Source organism: Plectropomus leopardus, chromosome 11 (assembly GCF_008729295.1).
Source record: "Plectropomus leopardus isolate mb chromosome 11, YSFRI_Pleo_2.0, whole genome shotgun sequence".
NCBI lineage: Eukaryota > Metazoa > Chordata > Actinopteri > Perciformes > Serranidae > Plectropomus > Plectropomus leopardus.
In genome coordinates, this window is record NC_056473.1 from 15,001,874 (window position 1) to 15,027,616 (window position 25,743).

General features: G+C 36.5%; 2 protein-coding genes across 8 annotated transcripts in view; one reads left to right on the forward strand and one right to left on the reverse strand.

Moving 5' to 3' along the window:
* The window catches only part of LOC121950463 (transcription factor SOX-6-like), a 155,199-nt gene extending 143,201 nt beyond the window's left edge, over positions 1-11,998 (forward strand). For all 5 annotated transcript variants that reach the window (XM_042496467.1, XM_042496469.1, XM_042496471.1 and 2 more), the window contains one exon: positions 11,987-11,998. The gene's annotated coding sequence lies outside the window, so the exon portion shown is untranslated. The remainder of the gene's footprint in view (positions 1-11,986) is intronic.
* The window catches only part of LOC121950465 (ethanolamine kinase 1-like), a 58,047-nt gene continuing 42,767 nt past the window's right edge, over positions 10,464-25,743 (reverse strand). For 2 of the 3 annotated variants that reach the window (XM_042496475.1, XM_042496472.1), the window contains exons 7-8: positions 24,443-24,516; positions 21,874-23,797 (exon numbers count right to left, since the gene is read on the reverse strand). In XM_042496475.1, coding sequence (XP_042352409.1) covers positions 23,701-23,797; positions 24,443-24,516 — 171 coding nt within the window. In that variant the 3' untranslated portion in view covers positions 21,874-23,700. Of the gene's footprint in view, positions 14,368-21,873; positions 23,798-24,442; positions 24,517-25,743 lie in introns of those variants that run through there. The other variant, XM_042496473.1, reaches the window with a different exon arrangement.

Sequence of the window (25,743 nt, forward strand, 5' to 3'; positions counted from 1 at the left end):
TACTATAGCCTTGCTTCTTTGGTTATTTTTTCAAATGCTAATTTTTAGGTTTTTGCAACATTTTGGAGACTTTTTTTCATTACTGTGTACTATAACATGACTCTACATGCTATGCTAAGTGGTTTTCAGCTATTTTTTGGACATGTCAAATTTTGACATTTTCGCCATACTATAGCCTTGCTTTTTTGTTAATTTTTTCAACATGCTATTTTATGGGTTTTTAGGACGTTTTTGGACGTTTTTTCATTACTGTCTAATATAACATGACTCTACATGCTATGCTAAGTGGGTTTTCAGCTGTTTTTTGGACATGTCAAATTTTGACATTTTCGCCATACTATAGCCTTGCTTTTTTGGTCATTTTTTCAACATGCTATTTTATGGGTTTTTGCGCCGTTTTTGGAGGTTTTTTCATTACTGTTTACTATAACATGACTCTACATGCTATGCTAAGTGGTTTTCAGCTGTTTTTTGGGGACATGTCAAATTTTGACATTTTCGCCATACTATAGCTTGCTTTTTTGGTCATTTTTTCAACATGCTATTTTATGGGTTTTTTAGGCCGTTTTTGGAGGTTTTTTCATTACTGTGTACTATAACATGACCTCTACATGCTATGCTAAGTTGGTTTTTCAGCTGTTTTTTGGACATGTCAAATTTTGACATTTTCGCCTTATACTATAGCCTTGCTTTTTTGGTCATTTTTTTTCAACATGCTATTTTATGGGTTTTTTAGGCCGTTTTGAGATGTTTTTTTCAACACTGTACTACTATAAACATGACTCTACATGCTATGCTAAGTTGGTTTTCAGCTGTTTTTGGACATGTCAATTTTGACATTTTCGCGCCATACTATAGCCTTGTTTTTTTGTCATTTTTTTCAACATGCTATTTTATGGGTTTTTAGGCCGTTTTTGGATGGTTTTTTCATTACTGTACTAATAAACATGCCTCTGAGCTATACTAAGTTGGTTTTTAGCTGTTTTTTTAAGACGTGTCAAATTTTGACATTTTTGCCTTACTATAGCCTTGGTTCTTTTTTGTCATTTTTTCACAACATGCTATTTTATTGGATTTTTAGGCTGTTTTAGGATGTTTTTTTTCAACACTGTACAGTAAAACATGCCTCTATATGCTATACTAAGTTGGTTTTAGCTGTTTTTTAAGACGTGTCAAATTTTGACATTTTTGCCTTCTATAGAGCCTTGGTTTTTTCCGTCATTTTTTCAACATGCTATTTTATTGGTTTTTAGGCCGTTTTTTGTTGTTTTTTCATTACAGTGTACAATATAACATGACTCTACATGCTATGCTAAGTGGTTTTCAGCTGTTTTTTGGACATGTCAAATTTTGACATTTTTGCCATACTATAGCCTTGCTTTTTTTGGTCACTTTTTTTCAAAATGCTATTTTATTGGTTTTTAGCACCGTTTTTGGGAGGTTTTTTCATTACTGTGTACTATAACATGACTCTACAATGCTATACTAAGTGGTTTTCAGCTGTATTTTTTGGACATGTCAAATTTTGACATTTTCGCCATACTATAGCCTTGCTTTTTTGGGGTCATTTTTTTCAACATGCTATTTTATTGGTTTTTAGCCGTTTTTGGAGATGTTTTTTTCATTACTGTACTAATATAACATGACTCTACATGCTGTTACTAAGTTGGTTTTCAGCTGTTTTTAAGACAGTGTCAAATTTTGACATTTTCGCCATGATACTATAGCCTTGCTTTTTTTGTCATTTTTTTTTCAACATGCTATTTTATGGGTTTTTAGGCCGTTTTGGAGGTTTTTTTCATTACTGTTGTGTACTATAACATGACCTCTACATGCTATGCTAAGTGGTTTTCAGCTGTTTTTTGGACATGTCAAATTTTGACATTTTTGCCATACTATAGCCTTGCGTTTTTTGGTCATTTTTTCAACTGTGCTATTTTTTATTGGGTTTTTGCGCACCGTTTTGGGAGATGTTTTTTTTCATTACTGTGTACTAAAACATGACTCTACATGCTATGCTAAGTGGTTTTCAGCTATTTTTTTGGACATGTCAAATTTTGACATTTTCGCCATACTATAGCCTTGCTTTTTTGGTCATTTTTTCAACATGCTATTTTATGGTTTTTAGGCCGTTTTTGGATGTTTTTTCATTACTGTACTACTAAAACATGACTCTACATGCTATACTAAGTTGGTTTTCAGCTGTTATTTTGGACGTGTCAAATTTTGACATTTTCGCCATACTATAGCCTTGCTTTTTTGGTCATTTTTTTCAACATGCTATTTTTATGGGTTTTTGGCCGTTTTTGGATGTTTTTTCATATACTGTCTACTATAACATGACTCTACATTGCTATGCTAAGTGGTTTTCAGCTGTTTTTTGGACATGTCAAATTTTGACATTTTGCGCGCCATACTATAGCCTTGCTTTTTTGGTCATTTTTTCAACATGCTATTTTATGGTTTATTGGCCGTTTTTTGGAAGTTTTTTTCATTACTGTCTACAATAAAACATGACTCTACATGCTATGCTAAGTGGTTTTCCAGCTGTTTTTTGGACATGTCAAATTTTGACATTTTCGCCATACTATTAAGCCTTGCTTTTTTTGGTCATTTTTTTCAACATGCTATTTTATGGGTTTTTAGGCCGTTTTTGGATGTTTTTTCATTACTGTACTACTATAACAATGAACTCAACATGCTATGCTAAGTGGTTTTCAGCTGTTTTTGGACATGTCAAATTTTGACATTTTCGCCATACTATAGCCTTGTTTTTTGATCGTCATTTTTTCAACATGCTATTTATTGGTTTTTAGGCCGTTTTTGGAGGTTTTTTCATTACTGTCTACTTATAACATGACTCTAAATGCTATGCTAAGTGGTTTTCAGCTGAACGATTTTTGGACATGTCAAATTTTGACCAATTTTTCGCCATACTACAGCCTTGCTTTTTTTGTCATTTTTTTCAACATGCTATTTTATGGTTTTTTGGCCGTTTTTGGAGGTTTTTTTCAATTACTGTGTACTTAAACTGACTCTACATGCTGATGTGCTACAGTGGTTTTCAGCTGTTTTTTTGGACATGTCAAATTTTGACATTTTCGCCATACTATAGCCTTGCTTTTTTGTCAATTTTTTCCAACATGCTATTTTATGGGTTTTTAGGGCAGGCGTTTTTGGAGGTTTTTTTCATTACTGTCTACTATAACATGACTCTACATGCTATGCTAAGTGGTTTTCAGCTGTTTTTTGGACATGTCAAATTTTGACATTTTCGCCATACTATAGCCTTGGCTTTTTTTGGTCATTTTTTTCAACATGCTATTTTATGGGTTTTTGGCCGTTTTGAGGGTTTTTTCATTACTGTCAGTGTACTATAACATGACTCCTACATGCTATGCTAAGTGGTTTTCAGCTGTCTGTTTTTTTGGACATGTCAAAATTTTGACATTTTCGCCATACTATAGCCTTGCTTTTTTGGTCATCATTTTTTCAACATGCTATTTTATGGTTTTTGCGCCGTTTTTTGCGGAGGTTTTTTTCATTACTGTCTACTATAACATGACTCTACATGCTATGCTAAGTGGTTTTCAGCTGTTTTTGGACATGTCAAATTTTGACATTTTTCGCCATACTATAGCCTTGCTTTTTTGGTTAGTTTTTTTCAACATGCTATTTTATGGGTTTTTGGGCCGTGTTTGGAGGTTTTTTCATTACACTGTCTAATATAACATGACTCTACATGCTATTTATGCTAAGTGGTTTTCAGCTGTTTTTTGGACATGTCAAATTTTTGACATTTTCGCCATACTATAGCCTTGCTTTTTTGTGTCATTTTTTTTCAAACTTGCTATTTTATGGTTTTTGGCCGTTTTTGGAGTTTTTTTCAACACTGTCTACTATAACATGACTCTACATGCTATGCTAAGTGGTTTTCAGCTGTTTTTTGGACATTGTCAAATTTTGACATTTTTCGCCATACTATAGCCTTGCTTTTTGGTCATTTTTCAACATGCTCATTTTATGGGGTTTTGCGCCGTTTTTGGAGTTTTTTTCATTACTGTCTAATATAACATGACTCTACATGCTATGCTAAGTGGTTTTCAGCTGTTTTTTGACATGTCAAATTTTGACATTTTCGCCATACTATAGCCTTGCTTTTTTGGTTATTTTTTTCAACATGCTAATTTTTATGGGTTTTTGCAACATTTTGGGAGGTTTTTTCAACACTGTCTAGTATAACATGCTCTACATGCTATGCTAAGTGGTTTCAGCTGCTATTTTTTTGGACATGTCAAATTTTGACATTTCGCCATACTATAGCCTTGCTTTTTTGGTCATTTTTTCAACATGCTAATTTTATGGTTTTTAGGCCGTTTTATGGAGGTTTTTCAACACTGTTCCTAATATAACATCACTCTACATGCTATGCTAAGTGTTTTCAGCTGGTTTTTGGACTATGTCAAATTTTGACATTTTTCGCCATACAATAGCCCTTGCTTTTTTGGTTCAGTTTTTTCAACATGCTATTTTATGGGTTTTTGGGCCGTTTTTTGAGTTTTTTTTCATTACGTCCTTAATATAACATGACTCTAACATGCTATGCTAAGTGGTTTTCAGCTGTTTTTTTTTGGACATGTCAAATTTCGACATTTTCGCCACAACTATAGCCTTGCTTCTTTGGTCATCTTTTCAACATGCAAATTTATGGGTTTTTCTGCTGTTTTTGGAAATTTTTTCAACACTGTCTACTAATATTAACATGACTCTAGAAACATGCTATGCTAAGTGGTTTTCAGCTGTTTTTTTGGACATGTCAAATTTTTCGACATTTTCGCCATACCTATTAGCCTTGCTTCTTTTGGTTATTTTTTCAAAATGCTAATTTTTAGGTTTTTGCAACATTTTGGGAGGTTTTTTCAAACACTGTCCACTACACAACATGACTCTAATGCTATGCTCAGTGGTTTTTCAGCTGTTTTTGTTCATGTCAAATGTTGACATTGTCGCCGTATTATATTTTTGCTTTTTTGGTCATTTTGTCAACATTCTCGATTTCATGGGGTTCTGCCATCGGTTTTGTCATTACAGTATACAATAACATGACTCTACATTACTCAACATCGCCAAACAAAAAAACCAAAAGCACGGTAAAATAGTATTGCAAAAATGTCCATGTCCAGTTATATTATTAGTATAAAGTTTTGAAAAAACATCGAAAAATGGCTCCAAAACCCACAAAATAAATTGGGACACAAAATGACCAAAAATGCAATAGGATAGTATTGCAAAAAATGACATGTCCAAAAAACAGCTGAAAAACGAACTAAGACCACATAAAAATAGCATGTGGAAGTCAAGCCATAGCATAGGCTAAAAATAGCCAAAAACAGCCTAACAGCAGGCCTAAAACAGCATGTTGAAAGAAATGATTCAAAAATTCAATTACCATAGCATGGCAAAAATGTCAAAAAATGATATATCCAAATAACAGCTGAAAACCATATAAAATAGCATGCCAAGAGAAGCCATAGCATAGGATTTTGCAAAAAAGGCCAAAATCACCTTAAAAATGCCTGTCGAAGAAGCCACCGAAAATGCCATTCTATAGTATGGCGAAAAATGTCAAAATATAACATGTCCAAAACACAACTGAAACCATATAACGTAGCATGGTGAGACATGCCATAATTATAGGATGTTGCAAAAACGGCCAAAAACACCATAAATTAGCATGTCAATAAAACAACCGAAAAATGCTTATTACATGGGAAAAATGCCTTAATTTTTTTACAGGGAAATTAAGGTCATAGTATAGTATTCTAAAAAAAAAGAAGTCATAATTAAGCATGGCACAATGGGACATTATAGTATAGTATGGCATATGGCAAATGTATAAGTTTCAAATGGCATCAAAACATCATAGTAGAGCAAAGTATGACATAAAAATATCACTAAATATGTCACAGTATAGTACGCCTGAAATTCTTAATGAAACATATCAAGGTATACTATGATCTGAAAATGTCATTAAAAAATTTTCATGGTGTTGTATGACATTAAGATGCCATAAAATATGTTATGGTACAATATGCCATAAAATTTATCATAAAACATTTCATGCTATGCCATGAGAAATTTGCTAAAAACCTAATAGTAAAGTATGACATGAAAATGTCAAAAAAAGAATGCCATAGTAATACTTTGTCAGAAAAACATCACAAAAAAGGTCATAATATGGTGGCATAAAATTGCTATCAAAAATATGTTGTGGCATCTTATGCCATATGAAATTCATTAAAAAGTTATAGTATAACCATGCCTTTAAAATGTTATTTTTAAAAAACCATCTTAAAGAGTTAAGACAACAAAATCCTTTCTTTTTTCCTCCTCACTGATCAGTCCTCTTACATCAAGAGAATTATAAATTGTTGTTACAAAGGAGGGCCCCCCCTTCAGATGTGGTTAGATAGGCTTTTTCAATGAGGCATCAAAGCCTCCCTGTTTATGATCATGGAGGCTACACTACTCATTAAAAGCGCACAGAATGGTCCTGGTGCTGCAGCACACTACCCTTCCTCTTTGAGCTAAGAGCTTATGATACTTAATCATTCAAACGCTTGAGAATAATTGACCCTTGCTCTTCCATTGAACTGACCATGTTTCACAATGAGCACTGTTTGTGTCATTTTGCAGGTAAAAAGTCTAAATTTAATAGAAGAGTGAACTTTTTTTTGTTCATCAAATATTATCCTCTAAAACAACAAAAAAATATTCTCTGATAAGTCTTTCCAGGGAAACAACAATAGAAGCCTACAGCCATTCTAGTGACTAGAATATCATGATAATATATATATATATATATATACATATATATATGTATTTGCTTCAATTTGCTCTCAAATTGGTGGCGGTACTTTATATAATACAAGGATCAAAAACGTATATTAGGGAGGGCATTCAACATTCTACTAAATTTGAAAAATGTACTGTACATTAGCTGGTGCAATGTAAAAGCTTCCTTTGACTATATTGTTGGACTGTTTTTAGTAAATGAAAATTGATAACAATTGTAAATTGGGATATTAGAATTCCAGGGGTCAGAAGCCTTGGTAGGCCTTGAGCAATAACTAAAAAATTAAATGCAAGAGGGAAATCGAACAAAAAAAGCCCTTTAAAAGGAATTACTTTAGCTGCGTTCGTGTGTCAGTGTCTTTGAAACAGTGCATAAAGGCCTATACTTCGTTTTTAACGCAATTAGAAGTGAAAGAAAAAATCTACAGTACTTTTTGGATGGGCAATGGACAAAAGGGCAATTTTTCCTTTATGAGGCAAAGTCCTTGGGTCTTTTTAAGTGCATTAGTCCGCTAATTAAATATTATATGTTAAAAGAAAAATGCACATTGAAAGCAGCTGGATTGTTTGATTCAAAGACAGGGCTGCAGCCTTGATGAGCGGAACTGTGTATGGCCATGAGGAGGTAAACAACGTCATTGTTGCCAATCCTCCCCTCATTTCATCTGCCCTAATCCTTTCTACTGAAGTTTACAGTCACACTCCCTTTTGTGCTTTCCTTGCAGATACAGACACTAGACGCAGTTATGCAGAGGAGGGGACTCACAGATTCGAGCATGTTGCCTCCATTTTGCTCGGTCTGATGTGTTTGTTTCATTGACAACACGCCAACTTATTGTTCACTATGGTGTGAAGTACTGAAGGCTACCAGTTTGTTTAAAGGACAAACTGAACCACGTGAGTTAAAACAACACTGCAAGTGTTTGATATTAGCACAAACGGGTAAAAGTTTCAAACTTGAATCTATCTCAACTCCATGCAGGTAGGTCAGTTTACCTTTTGGTCATTGGATTTTCCGTTCAAAAACGGGGAATTAAATTTAAAAAAACAAAAAAACAAGCGGTTATTGGACTTTCGTTTAAAAGTGCAAAAATTAAAATAGAAATACAAGGCATTTTTCTTTGTCATGGTCAAAAGGGATAAGCGAAACTGAAAAGTTGGTTTGACTTTTATTTTCTATTTAGTATATCAAAAAACAAAATCACTTAGAGGCAGAAACAAAATAATGCCCATTTTTTCATTTTCTGTGACCAGATGTCGTCATAGCCAGAGCGCCAGCAGTGTACCAGTGAGCCCGAGATAAAACAAGACTTCCCTGTAATACATACATGGGGTGAACACATGGATGTATTATACCGGAGCGGCTTTTCCCAACGGGAAAACGGGACCTGAAAGAACTCCAAACGACGGTGAGTTGGCCTCATTTCTGCTTCACAGCTAAATTAATGCGCTGTGGACTTTATGTTGCATTACTGTGATGTTGCGGTGAAGCTAAAGTTAGCTTCTTTCCAGTGCAAGGGTTGGTTGGCATTTATTTATCGCAGAGTGGTTTAACATGGCTTGAAATGACCAAACAGTTTTGTAAGTGTGGGTTTATTACTGATATTTATATATGCACTCGCGGTTTAAATTTGTCATCACCACTGTTGTGCCGCTTAGTTAGCTCCCTGGTTACAGCAGTCTCTGTCGTCAAACACCTGCAGTGCAAAAAGCACGGTAATGTTTTTTGTTTTGCCAAATAGAAACTGTTGTACCTAAGTTTTCATTGCAAAACCATTTATCCATCTGGTAATTATTTGTCTGTCAACATGCAGGCTGCAGTTGTTGTTAAACAATGTTGTCTATCAAAGCTGTAGTTGTAGCATTGTCGCTGACATTGACACGTAGCGAAATAGCCGAATACATCTGGTGGTGAATAAACTGTCAGATCACATATCTGAATATTTTTGCTTTCTACAGGCATCACCACCAAGAGAAAGGCTGCCCTCTGCATCAGGGATCAAATCCTCCAGCACTATTTAATCCTTTTTTAGCATATTATAGTCTTGTTTTAATATCAAACAAACTTTGTAGCATGATGCACACACTTAAGTAAATAATCTTACTTTCTATTTCATTTTTTTCCGAGCATAATGCACATATTACTGAATACATTTTTTCATTTAGATTTGTTATTCTCTTTGCTTATATATAGGATGAGAGCAAACTGTAAAATGTGACGATTTTATCCTGGGCATCAGTGAGCATTTGTGATTCTATTCCAGCCGTAAATTTGCTATTTACCTATGTATTGTACTCACCTACCTTGTATTTCAGTCATCTACCAAATAAACTTGAAATTATGTGAAGTGTCATTTTTTTTTCATAAGCTTCTTCTCAGGTATTACTTTTGAGACATTACATTCTAGCATTGACTGTGAATCTCAATGCTACAAATGTAGGTATTTATATTGTTTAAATTTGGCGTATTGTGATAATATAATATGATAATGTGTTGTTTGATTTATGCAAGTAGAAACTAGTCACTTTGTAAAACAAATTTAATTAAAGGTAGTTACGTTGCATACATTTTATCTATTTACAGTTCAGCACTCAGAGTATTAACAAGAAATAACAGTAGTAGTATTATCCGTGAGGATCTGGAAATCGGAAAAAAAAAGACTTGACCACCTACATTAGCCTCTGACCACTTAAAGGGGGCCAAAATTGTCATGCAACATGGCAAGACTGGCTGCTGCCGCCCCTGCATCTGCAGGGTCGGCTACGGGCCCCCCGGCAGGCGCAAAGCTCCCTCCTGCAAAGGTCAAGGTCCTCAAGTGTTGGGTCCACGCGACGACCCGGCTCCCTACTCTACCACTCGTCGCATCAGTTGTGGGGGTGATTTCTTCAGCTGAGTCCAGTGTCACCCTCTCAAAATAACTGTATCAACACAGACAACATGTCAGTGAGCTTGTAAAGCGACAAATGTAAATAGGCTAAGCTGCTAGCTTACAGACCGACCTTCTATCGGTCTGTAGAAGCTAACGTGCTAGCTAACGTTAGCTAAACAATTCAATATGAAGCTAATGCTAAGGCACGTTCAGAAACACTGTAACGGAACCGGCGCCACACAGACTACAGTGCTTATTTATAAGTACGGTAATGAAGACCACATCTCTAGCTGAAATATAGTCGTAAACAGTTATATTAAAACACGCTATATCTGGTTTTATTACTATTTTTTTTAATACTATTATTTATCTAGTACTTTGTTCTTACCGGTATGTTCATCATGTCGTCTCTCTGGCCGCATCGGTTGCCATATTCACGAGCCTGCGCTTGCATGAGGGCCGATGAGGGCCTCTTCTGCAGGGGAGGGACTGTAGAGCATCGTGAAATCGCTGTAGAGGCGGTGTGGAGCATAGATCCATGTAGTACATCCATGGTGTGGAGGCAGATCCACCCTGGCATACTGCTGCATCCGGTCACAGAAAATAAAAAAACGGGCCTTTTTTTGTCTCTGCCTCCAAGTGATTTCGTTTTTTGATATACTAAATAGAAAATGAAAATCAAACCAATTTTTAAATTTCGCTTATCCCTTTTGACCATGAAAAAAGAAAAATGCCTTGTATTTCAATTTTAATTTTTGCATTTTTTAACTAAAATCCAATAACCACCCATTTTTTAAATTTTTAATACCCGTTTTTGAATGGAAAATCAAATGATCAAAAGATACACAGACCATTATGTCATGTTTTAATCTCTATAGAGCTACGGTTTTTTGGTTACTTACCCCCTAACAATGTCCAACTAGGTCTTAAACGTAATCTACCAAAAACTTGCTAATTACTACTGTTTCTGTGTCTAGATCTGGGAACATCCAGGAATATCTTATTAGCTGACCTCAGTGCTTCAACTGGAGTGCACCAGCCCAAACAAAACCTGAAAAAAGAAGAAATAAAATATCAAAAATCAGTCTTCTGTGAGGAAACTGTGAGGAGAAACAGTGGAGAGAACAATACTGGTGTTATGTGGTCACACTTACCATTTCCATTTATAAGACAAGCAGCTGCATTTTTTACTAATTGCAGATGACGAAAAGATGACTGTTCTTAATTCGCATACAAAAATTTCAGCAATCTAAGAGGTAATAAAAAGACGAATGATGCTTTCAAGATATTTGGAGAAAGATAGGCCTTTGCTTTTATTGTCTTAAAGTCTTTCCTGGAAAAAGCTTGTTTGTCAACTGTTTATTAGATTTGAAGGAACCGTCAAAAACACACCAAGACTCTCAACAATAGGTTGACTGTAATAGGCTAGGGGGCTCCAAGAATACCATCAGAATCATCTGTCAAGTCAAGTCGTCCAAACATAACCATTAGAGTGTGCAGAAAAAATGGATTTGTGAGCATCCAATTCCATGGCAAATGTGTTAAATGATGTAATCAAAAGCTCCAAAACAGCTACTAAACCTTGAACCCTGTGGTGAGATTGATCGGCTTCACTCTCAAAGTTTTTCACTTGTTTTCCCTGAAATATCTGCTCCTGGCAACTAAAGCATGACCGAGAGCTTCATGATTATGTTTGGGCAACTCAAAGCACTTGGTGAAGATTCTGGAAATATTGTGGTAATGGCAAATACATCACAGGGGTAGGCAACCAAAGCACTTGGTTAAATTTTGAGAAAGGTTGTGGTCTTAGTTAAACGCTGAAAAATTCAATGCTGATTTGAGGGATTAGAGAGTTGAACTAATGAGCATTGTATGCTCTGCCATACACCCGCCATCATCTCCACAAATATTCACTGCAGTATTACAAAGTCTCAGTACTTTGTATTGGAGCAATATGTCGCAAATGAACATAATCCAGGTGGAATTACCTACAGAATGTACTGTGTAATGTAATTTAGTTGTGTTTACACACCATTTGTGGGGCACAAGGTTGTGTTACTACAGTAAGTGAAATTCATTTTGTGTTACCTGAACTACTGTACCCTGCAGTTCTGCCTCACATGAAAATATGCACAGCTATTGATCCAAGGTGGGATCAGCAACATTAACCACATTAGAAACAACTTTGATCACTTTGAGCCACCTTCAAACAAAGAAGAAGCTTTTGATCTTAAAACATCTTGTAGCCTCAGATCACCCAGTGAAATGTTAAATTTGACATGTGTGGAACCTATTAATTACGCTGCTCATTTTTGTCTCTTGATATTGTTTTGTTTGTGATATATAACCTTGCATTTATCTATGTTTGAAGCATACACTGTAAAATCTAACAAGTTGATATTATGTAAAAAATCTTGCAAACAGAAAAAGTAAAGTAAGTACAACTAAAACTCTTTATTATGTTACATTTATATCTGGTGTCATGGTTACTTGAAGTTTAGTAGTATTTACTTAATTTTGTGAACTTGAAAATGAAAAGCAAAATTTCCTTGTTCTTAACTTGTTCATGTAGTTTCATACAGGTTTTTAAGGAAAACCAACGTCAGATTTTACAATGTAAAAATGTGAAACACCCATTTCAGATGCTCTAGTTTGAGGGCACTACTTCAGAGGAGAGGGGGAAAGTTTGGTTGCAGTGTCTAGTTTGTTGTTTAGTGTTCATGAGCAGAACTTAAAAATAACAAAGCTAATATTCTGACTCGATTTTTAACCAAAATCTACTTAACAAAACATAATGCAATATTTGTCAACACAATGTTTGCAATGCAAAAGTAATGCTTCTGCTTTCAGCTCTTTGTCAGTAACTGCCTGGAGACATTTATTTTTTAATTTACACGGTGCCTTAACAAACTGCACTGCTAGAAATAAACGTATGTATTAATGTATATGACAAAGCTTTGACATGTGAGTTCCTCTCAGGTTAGATAAAGACAGCAGCATTCGTGGAGTCCGGCCTCTAAAAGAAAAAATATATATATCTTTGTCTCTTTGTCCTGGATCTTTGTCGATGTGCATTATGCTCATCCATGATACTTCTACCTAATACGATTCTGCTGAGTTTGAGCCCCTACGTACTTGTTCAAATGCTAAATGTACACGGGATCACATTTGGCAGTTGCTACATATTTTAGGCATGATCTTGATTTCCTGGCATCACCCCTAATGTTGGAGGTGTGGTCCAAGTAGTATTATTAATCTGCCACTACTCTAATTGACTGACACTATACGCCTTTGACATGTTATAGCAGGAAAAGCACGTTAAACTTTATTAATCTTTGCTACAGTGTAATCTATGAATGTATTTCAATTCTAGGTTCAAGCTTGCTTGCTTCCTAGCATTGATCTGGATGAACATAAATGGAACAGAGCCATTGTTATTGTTATTAGCCTTCCTGCAAAGACAAGCCAAAATGTCTGCTGCAAAGAAAGACCTCCCACGCTGTAAATCATTTTAAGATGGTTACGTACAGAAATATTGTATGAATAAATTCTGTAACCAGATAAATGTACGTTTGATTACTGTCCTTTAACAAAACCATTTTAGAGGGCAACAATGACAAAAAAGCAACTGCAGCTTGTTAAGTTGTTGTGTGAGTTTAATATAGTTTTAAAAGTATTGACAACAGTATGTCAGCTAAGTAGCACCATTAAACCTATTGATTCCATAAGCTGCTATAGTGTTTCCTTGCTATGACACTGTGGAAAGGGTCTGTTAGAGGTTAAATCAAACTGAAGTGCAGTACAGCACTTTCAGTCAGCCAGTGAATATTTCTGGGTGCTGCAATCATTCTGTAATTCAGTCAAATGTCTGGCTTTGCGCATTTACCTATCTAATAAAATCAAGATCAGTTTATGACATGGTTCATAAATTGCTCCAAAGACCTATTTCAGACTCAAACTTTGCCTTAATACACTTAAATAGTGTCGATGAATTTGGAAAAGAAAGATCAAAACTGCAATTTACTGTATGATGGGATAACATCCTGTAAGGTTTAAAAAAGCAGCTTTACAACAATAGTCCTGAGGAAAGTGAGCAATTTAAAATAATGCACTTCTTGGTCCAGTAAATAACTTGAAATGGAAACTTGTTTTCCATCAGAGCTGTGGTACACACTGAATAAGCATGCAAATAACCCTCTTATGGGTTTTATGATCAGGCTTAGTTTTTGTGGCTTCATGCGACTCGGTTAAATGTGGGAACAATTAATGTCTTTCTGGCACAGTATTCATCTCAATTTGCCAAAAAGGCTTATCGGCATACTGACTGTGGTAAAACAAATATTTTAAAAATCACAGTGATAGCAAAACATATTATCTGACACTACAGCCTGAAATAACACAAAGGGGAGCACATGTACAGTATAAGCTTATTCTACGCCTTCATTTCCACATTTGATTTGGAAAGTAGTATTGTAGGATAGAAGAAGGACATTGGCCAAATCGCTGACGTCTAACAGTACAGAGTTATGCTGCATCTGATTTTAAAAAATGCTGGTCCTTTGGTCTTGGTTTCTAGATTATAGACAGTCCAAAATATTCCTCTTTCTTCTCAAAGTAGTAGTTGAGTCGTGCCATGGCATATCTGGGGAGAGCAGAGAATAGCAAAAAACTGATCAGAGAACACAACAGTTTTCTACAAAGGAGACGTAAAAATACACCATCCACCGCCCTTGGATATGCATGGCGCAAGATCACAACTTAATGGAGTGAAATGTGACCGTGGACACAAAAAGAAAGCTCTGTCCATTCTCTGGCGCACAACTCCTTGTATTTATGACATGGAGAAGATAAATGGAAGTATTAACTGAACCACCATTTAACTTCACCAGGTTTGAGCAAAAGAAATAGAATTTGAGCAAGAGACTTTAGATACAAAAAGTCAGTAACCTTTCATCTTCTCCTTTGGTTGACTTGGTTTTCAGGCTTCTGCAGTGTAATTAAATTATATAATGTTTTGAGAATGAATTGAAAACTTTTTCTATCAATGTCACCTTAATTAAATGGTTTATGTGTATCAAAGGTGGTGATTTAGAGAATTTAGAGAGTATTCAAATTTCTGTTTTCACTGAAATTTGAGCCAATGCTGGATTAAACACCTGTGAGTGACCCTGAGTTGAGCACAGTGAATGGATAGACGGATAGGCGCATGGATGGATGGACTGATAAATGGACAGAATAACGGACGGACAGGTGGATTTTAGCAAATGTATGAGACGACCAAACTACAGAATAAACCCATCAGCATCTTTAGTAGACGTTCGAAATAACACGTAGTATGAAGAGCCAGGAAGTCAACCTAGGGTGGTTGGGAGGGGAGGTGAATGGGTCCAACAAGGATAGGAGAATGAACCAGGATTCCAGTGTTAATGTCCCATATGAAACTTAAATCAACTGTGAATTATTTGGCTGAGTTAGTTAGTTTTGTTAGTTTGTTGCCTAAACCTAACTGCTGACTGCCTGTGTCAAGATTTAATCAAGCGGCAAATGCTGGGGCCAAAAAAATTAAGCCTACGCGTAGAGGGAAGTCTGGGCTTCCCTGCTTAGGCTGCTGCCCCCGCGACCCGACCCCGGATAAGCAGAAGAAAATGGATGGATGGATGGATGGCTTAAGTGCCGAAAGCTGCACCTCCTCAAATGACCACTTGAGGCTCGCTCCAGAAGCCATCAATCCCCATAGACTCCCATAATAAAATGCCAAAAAACAGTGCTGGTCTAAATAGCTGATGTTCTCATTTACCACAACTTTCAAGTAAAATTCTTGAGTGACCAATATTGCGTTATGCCTGTGAGAACGGGCAGAAAAGTACAGTGCCTGCTTTTTCTTGAAGCAACTTGTCTGAATAATTATAATAATTTAATAATATCCAGTCAGCATTTCATGTTTATTGCAGATATTGAAACTACTCGCAGCGCAATTTGACATATATGTCCAGTCCATTCAGGATTTCACGACATTGCCAATCCCAATCCCAGCACAAACCAATGAATTCGGCAGGATTTTGCAATAAAATCCAATTAACACAACTTTACTGCAAATTTGACTAATTTCATTGTACAGCTGCACACAGCATATTGATCCACTCACCCCCTCTCTTTGTCTCCAGAACACAAACATAGGAGCCTCAAGGTATAGCTCAAGGTGGGCTATAAGCAGGGTTTCTATTCAATAAAACACAGAGTCTGAAAGCAGTGCCAAAGCCTCAGAACTTAACTGCGAGAAAAGTGGTTTTGTATTTTTTCAAACCATATTATCGAACGCTTCAATAAATCTGATGTCTGAGTACGCTGTTGCCCTTGGCCATTATACTATACCCTTTGAAATTAAGTGAAGTTTCAAAAGCACAGAAAATGGAGGCACAGAGAGGAGTTTGTCCTTTAATCAGTGCTTTCACTGAACTCCTCAATGCTGAATCAGTTTTCTCTTCTTTATTGCTCAGAGAGACAAAAAGATAATTCAAACACATGACTTTTAGTTTCTTGTATTTTGTCACTCTGTTCCCTACCTGTATCTCTGGGTAAAACTGCTCTCTAACTATTGTGTCATAGTCTGACTTCTGTTACCTGCACTTTTTCTTGTAGTTCTTTGCTTCACTTAGGGTCACCTTTGGATAAAGAGTACACACCCGTATCTTGTTTATAGAAAAAGATGCGTCACTGTGTGTCTAACCTTTGCCACTGGAAAGAGTTGATAAAAAAAGAGGGAATAATAGAAATTGGTATTGGCCTGTTGGAGCCAGCACAAATTTTAACTTCTCCCATTGTAGTTTGGCTTCACTCAAAAGGCATTTTCTCTGGACAGACTTCATTTTAAATAAACCAAGTGCTGCAGTGGATGACTGACAGTTCTCTCACTCACTCACATAGAAACACAAAGGCTTCCAAAACCTGACTGGATGAAATTTTTTATAATTCTATTTAGCCTTAGTTTAACCTCGTTTGTCCCATCAACAATCATAGGTCTCGTTAACAAGGGAGACCTTCCAAGAATAGAAGCAACACAGAGTTTCATAAAAGAACACAGAAATGAGTAATATTAAAAATGTTCACATAAAACATTTGCACAAAGACAACCTCAATAGATGTCACCATAGCTTTGAACTAATTCAGGGTTACCTGGTTATCACTGTGTAAACTCTTTGCTTCTGCTTTTCAACAACTGAAAAAAGTATGGTGGTTGTTTGGCTACAAACATTAAACCAGGGATACTCAACTTGCTTTGCTTGGGCGCCACTTTTGCAAAATGACAGGGGACTAGAGGCCAAGCATGACTTCTCCAGACATTTCTAAGATTTTAGGATGTTTCCAGGATTTAACAACATTTCTAGGATTTTAGTATGTTTGTAGGATTTGGGGATGGTTCTAGGATTTTAGGATGTTTCTTGGATTTTGGGATGTATCTAGGATTTTGGGATGTTTCTAGGATTTGGGGACATTTCCAGGATTTTAGAACATTTCCAGGATATCAACAAGCTCTCTTTTGATGCTGTTTTATTCACTCTGGCACCTTATTTATACTACAGGAGCTAAAACAATTTCAAGAGTTCATCACTGTTTTTTTATTGTGAATTAGAAAATGGTTTGGAGGCCATCCAACACCCTAGCAGGGGCCATAACTTGAGCATCACTGCATTAAACTTTTCCATGACTATCCCTCCGTTAACTGTTAGCCAAAGAATGGCTATGTATTGTGTAGAATCGTGTTTCATTATAAATCTATAATACAGTTTAAGTCATTTTACAGCCAAACAGTTTCATGATTCTTCCGAGTACAATTGGGAGCAATATGAGGAAGCAGGGGAGCATGTTTTTCCCCACAGATTATAGATAGCTATGATTGTCAGGATTACAGTTACAAAATCAATAACTTTTGTCACATTTGCTAAAAAGTCACCTATTGTAGCTTTAACGTGTCCCATGTGAAAACACTAGTTTATTTATCATAACTATGTCATGTAGAATGTCACATGACATATGTGATGTATGTCACTCAAATGCATTATGTTACATTATATTAGAAACAAATTAACTTATTTGTCTTTTTTTGTTTTTGTTTTTTCTAAACCTAACCAAGTAGTTTTGGTGCAGCTGCGACCATTTCTCAATATTAACCACGTGTTTAAAGAAGTAAATCACCAATATTAAAAGAGCCCTCACTTAAAACTGGGCTGTCTATGCAGTAGAAAGACGCAAATACTTTAAAAATTGGTGCTACATGACCACAGAAAACAGACAAAAATGACTACGCCATTGGCTTTTGCTCAAAAGGTAGAAAACCTACAACTACCAGAATGCATTTTGCCAATAAATGCTCCCACTGGTGGGTCACGCAATACAACCTTGTGTGCATGACACAATGGCACCTGGCCGAATCTTATATTACAGTGAAACGGTAAGCTAAAATATGTTACTGAATACATTTGAGGCAAGAAATATGCAACTCAGTAACAGAATCTTAGTTTATATTTGATCAGGGCTGCTTAGTTTTACTGTTTGATCTCCGTTTTTATGGCCTCCCTTTTCACTGTGTAGGAAGCAGTATGACACCCACTTCCTGTTGACAAACTCTTGCCATTATGGCAAAATAGGGGATAAAAACTCATTTCTGAAAACATTTTAGGCAAGAAAAAGGCAGCGCAGTAACATAATCTCGATTTATGTGCTATCTGCACTGCCTAGTTACACAGTTGGATAGGATTTCAGCCTGATTTTAAGTGAGAGAGAAGGGGCGGGTCTGTCTCTTGATCCACTGTGTACACTTTGAGTCCATGATGACAGGTAATAGGAAAGTGCAGAAACACAGGCAAGTCAGTCAGATGATTTTTTTTTTTTTTTTTTAAGAAAGGCAATATGTCCTACACTGTAATGTCAATAAATTGCCCTCACACACATTAACACTACCTCTACACTAATAGGGGGAAAAAACAATAAAATACCACTAGGTTAATCTCAAAAAGTACTTAAACGGATATTCAGTCAATGAAAATAAAAGCTAAGAGTTACAGCTATAAGCTATCCAAAACAGTAACACAAAAAACTCACTATTCATAGCATTTTGTTATGTTAATCTAATTACCTGTCAGACCCACACCCTAAAATTATACCCATTTAAAAGAACAACAGCCTTCACAGGTGATCCCATTCATCCCTATTTTTATTAAGACCGACACCTAAAACTAGTGTGCTTAACATTTATCATCATCACAGATGAAACTGAGATGTCTTTCTGTTTAGCAGAAGTGGGGGAAAATGAACTCACCAAATCAGGTATTCCATTTCACAATGTGCTTTTGTGCACAATTTCCTCAATTTTTGCAGTCAGGCTATTCCAAACAGTGGGCCTCCTCCTCATTCATTTCCTCATAATAATGTCTTTGTCAAATAGTGGCTCACCTTGCCAACATATCCACAAATCTAAACCGCTGACTCACAGACACTTTCAACACATGAATAAAATCATATAAGGAAAGTAAATATGGATGGTGGAGGGAGGGTGGGTTTGCATTCCCCTTGTGGCTCCCTATTGTCACATCTACATCTGGCCCTGGTTAAAGCACAAGGCCTGGGAGACGCCTGTCACTCGTTGGGAAGTCTGAACAGATTTGGCTCATGGGGATAACAGAGGGAGGAAACCCACACACACAGACACACACACACACACACACACACACACACACACACACACACACACATTCAGGGATTCATATATAAAGGGAAATTAAACAGTGTGGTAAAGCTAAGGGTAAGATTGTGTTCATGACAAGTAAATAATGGTTAAAACTGCATTCATCATTATATTTTAAATTACATGAAATGACAGCATTTAATGTGAAAAGGGTCTTGCAATTCTAAACCCATAGAGAATTATCTCCCAACTTTGAAACGCTAACTGCCCAGCACCAAAAGTAGACAGAAAAAGTTAGCTAGTTAAGTAGCTCATTAAAAAAAAAAACGAGCATACAGAGATATTTTTCTTTGTGTCAGTTTGTGATAGAGAAGTATTCCACTTATAGCAAAACAAGTAAATCAATAAATAAAAATAAAACATCTAATTTGTGAACTTCTTAAAGGTTGGGTGTGGATAATTTTGTGACATCTAGTGGTGAGTTTGCAGACTGCAACTGAAAAACTGAAACCGCTCTCTTTATGAAATTAAGAATGAAAAAAACAACAAGATTCACTGTTGCAGGAGGCATTAATTGACTGGCTGATGAGAAAAACAACAACAAAAACAAAAAACAGGACAATGCAGCTAAAGAGCCAGATGTTATTTTTAGAAGTTGCTGTAAACTGAAAAGAGAGTTACAAGGAATGTGATTACAGAGCTGCCCAATGAGACTAGCTTCTGTTATGCTAACAAACGAAAGCCCACGCCATAAATGTGTCTCTGTTAGGCTGTTTAACCCCTTGAAAGCTGAGCAAAGCGTCTTGATTTCTTTCAAGAACATAAGAAGAAGGCAATTAGCAACTTTACAAGAAATGACCCAAAAAATAAGTAAGAAATTAACAAAAGTTACAAGAAATGTTCCTAAAAAAATAACAAATTACAGTAAAACAAACAAACAAACAAAAAGTAAATTACCTATCAAAGTGCTGACAATCATTCAAAATAGCTTTAACTACATAATAATAATAATAATAATATATGTAGTTTTCTGGGCATTTTCTCTGTGCTTTTTTAAACATGGTTTTCTAGAAATTTTCTCTCTTTTCTCTCTTACACAAATTTTTCTTGTCACCTTTTACTAATTTCCTGAAATGTTTTGGACATTTCTTGCCAAGTTGCTGATTGCCTTTTTTTTTTTTGCAAGTTTTAAAAAGAAATCAAACCTGTTGCCTGTTAAAGGCAACTGAAAATATAGCACACAAAAACTGATGTCGATTCAGGTTTCAAAGCATTTAGATAAAACTTCTCCCAAGTGGCCAATAATCTATTTATAAACTACATAAAACTATTACTTTGTGTTTGGTTAATGGAAGCCAGTGTTGACTGTTGGTTGTAGGCAGAAATCTGGTGTTTTAACATTAGATGCTTTATAACAGAAAGGCCCAGACCCACCAAACCAACATCAAGAAACTTGCAGCCACGAAGACCAATTGTTGCATCACCTCACGTTGCCTGTGTCTCTGCCATAGACTGTATAAAAATATTTGACTTGGCCCCTGTGATGTCTCACACTGCTTTGTGGACTCAAGTTTTGAAGCCTTGAGTTTGGCATTTTGGTCGTCACCATCTTGGGTTTTTTTTTTTTTTGGTGCCAGAAGAGGCCCAATTTGGACAAGAGCTCGAAGCTGTGGGGAGTGGGTAATTGAGTGGGTGATTCATAGACTTTGGGGACACTTCACAGACAGCCTGTCACTCAAAGCAGCCACGCCCCTAATTATGCATAACTTTGAGCCTTACTTATATATATAAATTCAACCCTGTATAGTTGTCATGAAAGGAGAAATTAGCTATTGAGACCAAAACTGTTTTTTTTGTACCAGGCTGTAAACGTGTGTATTTCTGCTGTAAAGTTGGGCATCTTAAGAAGGGGGTCTAAAGAGTACCATAAACTATAGACATAAAAGACACAAAAAGTCATAAAACCTGGAAATAAGTTGATTTCAGCACCTCTGGTTCCCGTATCTCAAAGTCAATAGGTTTTTGAATGTTTTTTTTTTTTGGGTTAGTTGCCTGAAATAAGGTCTGTGGTTAACACAAGCTGAAGAAACTTTCATGCTTTCTAATGCGACATAAAATAAGTTACTAATGAACTTTGAAGCCTGTATGTGTCCTAAAAAGGGGGTTGCTAACAAGTGGCTATATTAAACTACAGAATTTCATCACCTTGAGCCATGCCGAACACAGTTTTACAGCCTCACAGTGGTGGCAACTCGATCATAGAGTAGTTTGTTTATAGCCTAGCATTAGCTTTTTTTTTACTTCTGCATTTAGGCTTCAAAAATAATCAAAGTGGAGTTTGTTTGTGAAGATTATCTTGCTGAAAAAACATGTAAGTATTTTAAACATTTATTTGCCACAGAGCATATTTTCTGCAATGATCCAAAATCTAATGGAAAAATCCCATTAGCTTTTTGATGAGGGAACCAGGGCGAAATTAAATTCTGCGTTTGCCTACAGAAAAATGTCCTCTGTGGGGATTGTGGCCATTAGAGTAACTACGGTTTTTGGCTTAATTTTTCAGTCCTAGATGTTGCTGCTTGGTAAAAAAGTTGAACTTGGACACACCATGTACATTCTGCGCAAGAGAATATAATTCTCCATTTCAGCAGGTTGTGGAAGTCTATGTGTAGTTGTCATCTAAAGGAGGGAAACCCAAAGACCTAAGACCGCATATACAAGCCGATATTATGGTACATACGTGAAACAAAGCAGCGTTTACCGACCATATTTACACTCTTGCTCACCACTTGTTGGTCTTCAGTTGCGTCATTCCAGATGGCCATATTGTTTTGAAAATATTCACGCTAAGGAATGATCGGATGAGACAAGGATGAAAAATGAGAGGAGCCTTTTGACTTTGGTCGTTTGTTTGCTTTCCTTACTTCCGTTTCTCTTGTACCAATAAGCTTAAGCTGAACAGTAGTGAGTGAGTGACAGGAGTGATTTCTCTAACTTCTGTGCTGTGCCGTTTACTTTACTGGCTATTTGTTCCAATGGTTGTCCACAATTTCAATCATTATTTCACACTGAAAACAGATTTTTTTTTAAAAAGCTCTCGGAGCAAAGTCAGTACGCTATTGTAAATCTGAATGTGACCTGGCCCTTTATGCATCCAATTAAACCTCCTCAGCAAGATCATTCGCAGCAAAATAAGAAAAGCACGGTAACATTACTTACCGCTTCGCTATTGAATTTAAATGTAGATTGCTTTAAACTATTTAAACAAATGACAAGGACAGCCTCATAAGGTTATGTGCTATGACTGTGGTGCTCATTGTCACTGTATTTAAATGAAAAGATGAAAGCAGGGACAAACTTGACCGTTGCCATCTGCATTGTCTCTTTCTCTACAGCACGAATGATAGAGAATCTTAAAAGTAGTGTTGGCAATGGGAATACATATGTGAGTGTGTGTGTACTGGGGGGCAGAGGTTGGGTAGCGGTGCCTTCAGACCTGGTTCCCCATCGTTACAGTCGCTCTCTGAGCCCATTTAAGTCTAACCCTAAAGTTGAAAAAAGGTAACCTGACCCTCACCATGCACTTTAGGACAACCTCAGCCGGCAGCTTAGAGGAGCAGACGTCTAGCAGGCGCATGTGGCCCAGCCAGGGATGAGAGACGTATATGTAAGGGAGGACCGACGGCACAGGAACAATAGTGCCTCTGTGCCTCTGCACCCCTCTGGATCACATTTCCTCCGAGGTCCAGATCGAAATGAGGCGGGGGCCCTGTCGCTGATCTAGCAAGCGAGCAGAGAAAGCCACACAGAGGGGAGGGTGCCGTATGTCAATAGTGATTAGGATCATGATCACAACTATGGCGGGTGTGGGGCGCACTGAGAAGGGAGAAAAAGTGGGGGTGAAGGGAAACATTTCGCCCTCCTGAACTTTATTGTCTGGTCGCTGGTAGTGAGGAATGTCTCCTGGACTTGTTTAAAGATAACTACATGGATCCTGATACATTTTAAACTAAAAGAAATGTCTTTTGAAAGTCTTTGTGAAAGCTAAGCCTTTCATCTTTTCAGGATCTGTGGTTTAAGAGTAGCAACAGCAGAGAACTTAATGTGTAAAAAGTCTTGAAATACTGGTGGAAAAAAATGAAATATTTCCAAACCCTGTGCTCAAGTTCCCAGTTTTTTAGTGCAATTTCTCCGCCAACAAATTCTTTGTCAGGCAATCCTAATGAAGATCCTGTTTGTCTACACATTACACAAGTTCAATGCATGAGATATATTTTTTCTATTTGTGAGTATTTAAATAATGCATGATGATGTAAAGTAATAACATCTTGTAAAAAAGGTTCTACTTTTCTTTGTGGTTTCATGTGCTTCTATGTTAACCCTTTGAAACCTGAGCAAAGAAAGAAAGAAAGAAAGAAAGAAAGAAAGAAAGAAAGAAAGAAAGAGATAAAGAGATAAAGAAAGAAAGAAAGAAAGATTAAAAAACCCCAAAAAGAAACAGGAAAATTACCTTAAAAAATGCTGACATTTTTCCCCCAATTTTGGGCATAATATCTAATAATCTCCCCACAACTAATTTTCAATTTACTTGTTTTTTTTTTTTGTTTTGTTTTTTTGTTTTTTTTAGAATTTGCTGGACATTTCTTGAAAATTTGATTACAGCCTTTTTTTCTCCACATGTTCAAAGGAAATTAAACCAATATTGTCAAGTTCCTGCAGTACAAATGCTTGTGAAAGGCGTCTGAATGCAGCACAACAAACCCCATGTTGATCCTGGTTATAGAAGGTGGAACAGCTGTTTTAATGTGAAGGTGGTGCTTAAGATGTTGATTTGAATATTAATTTCAAATGTGTCTATTTTGTGCAGCATTTGATAGACAGAATGTCACAGCAACACTGCTTTAAGAAACAATGTTTATACAAAGTGACATCCAGACATGCTCCTCCAGCTGTGGACACGAGGCAGCCACATGGAAAAGCCTTTTTTCTTTTTACATCATGGGACCTTGGAGCTGCCTGCGTCAGAAAAACATACCTTTGGAAGTCAAAATCAATCGAGGAGAACCGTGACTGCAGGATGGCCCACAGACCCCAGAAGAAGTTGGATGCCTGGTGGAAGAGAGAAGGAAAAACAAATTAAAGGGTCATACTGACAGCTTTCATGCTTTAGACCATTTATTACTGACTATTTTGCAAGGCATGTTGCAGTGTTTTAGATTGTTTTAAATTGCCTGCATGGGGCACCCAGTGGCTCAGTTGGTGGAGTGGGTGCCCCATGTGCAGAGGTTATGTCCTTTTTTTTGCCACAGGTTTGATTCTAGCCTCGGCCCTTTGCTGCATGTCATTCCCTCTCTCTCCCCCTTTCACGTTTAGACTGTACTGTTATCCAATAAAGGCATAAAAGCCAAAAAAAAAAATCTTTAAAATTGCCTGCATTTCCAGGCAGCCATTAGTTTTCATTCATTCTATTCCAAAATTAAATATGCTTGACTTGCTTGGGTAATCTAGCACAGTAAACATCATGTCTGTTTTTATTGTTGTCAGAGTTGCTGAGAACATGTACTTGTGTTTTATTCATAAAAGGTACAACAGAAACATTAAAGAAATGATGCACAATTTGATGTGATCATTGTTTTTGCACACTTAGTGAGATACATAACCCTTTGAAACCTGGAGCAACATCACTTTCTCGTTCTCCTTTTATACGCTTTTCTCAAGTATTTAAGCCCTTGAACCCTGAGCAAACTGGGACAATACTTACAAAAACATGGGTGAGAAGGCAACGAGGGACTTTATGGGAAATGTTCCACAAATAGCAAGAAAATAGTGCATTTAGAGTATCATTTTTAAAAACGATGGGAAGATGTCTTGGGGGTAACAATTTAACTATTTATTTCAGGTCATTTCCTGGTTTGTTTATTTTTTGTATTTTATTTTCTTTTCTTTATTTTTTATCTATTTTATTTTTCATTTTCAGGCAACTTTCATGCCTGAAAAAGTCATTGCAAAGCGAATACGACATCATATTAGAGCAGTAATGGGAGCATTATTCATTGCTGGAGGAAGCCATGGTAATGGTAAAGAAGTACTCACACGAGAAGGATAAAATCACTAAATGCATGTAGACCTAGCTATAATGCTCTGCACTGACACGCTGTGACCATAGACTATAAAATAATGGACGTGGCCACCAAAACGTCAACCATTGGTTTGTGGACTCCCTCAAGTTCTACATTTTTGCCATTGCCATCTTGGATTTTTGGACCAAGAAGTGACCAAGTTTTGGCGAGATGCTGGTGCTGTAAAGGAGTGAGGGGTGGACCTGATTGAGAAGCT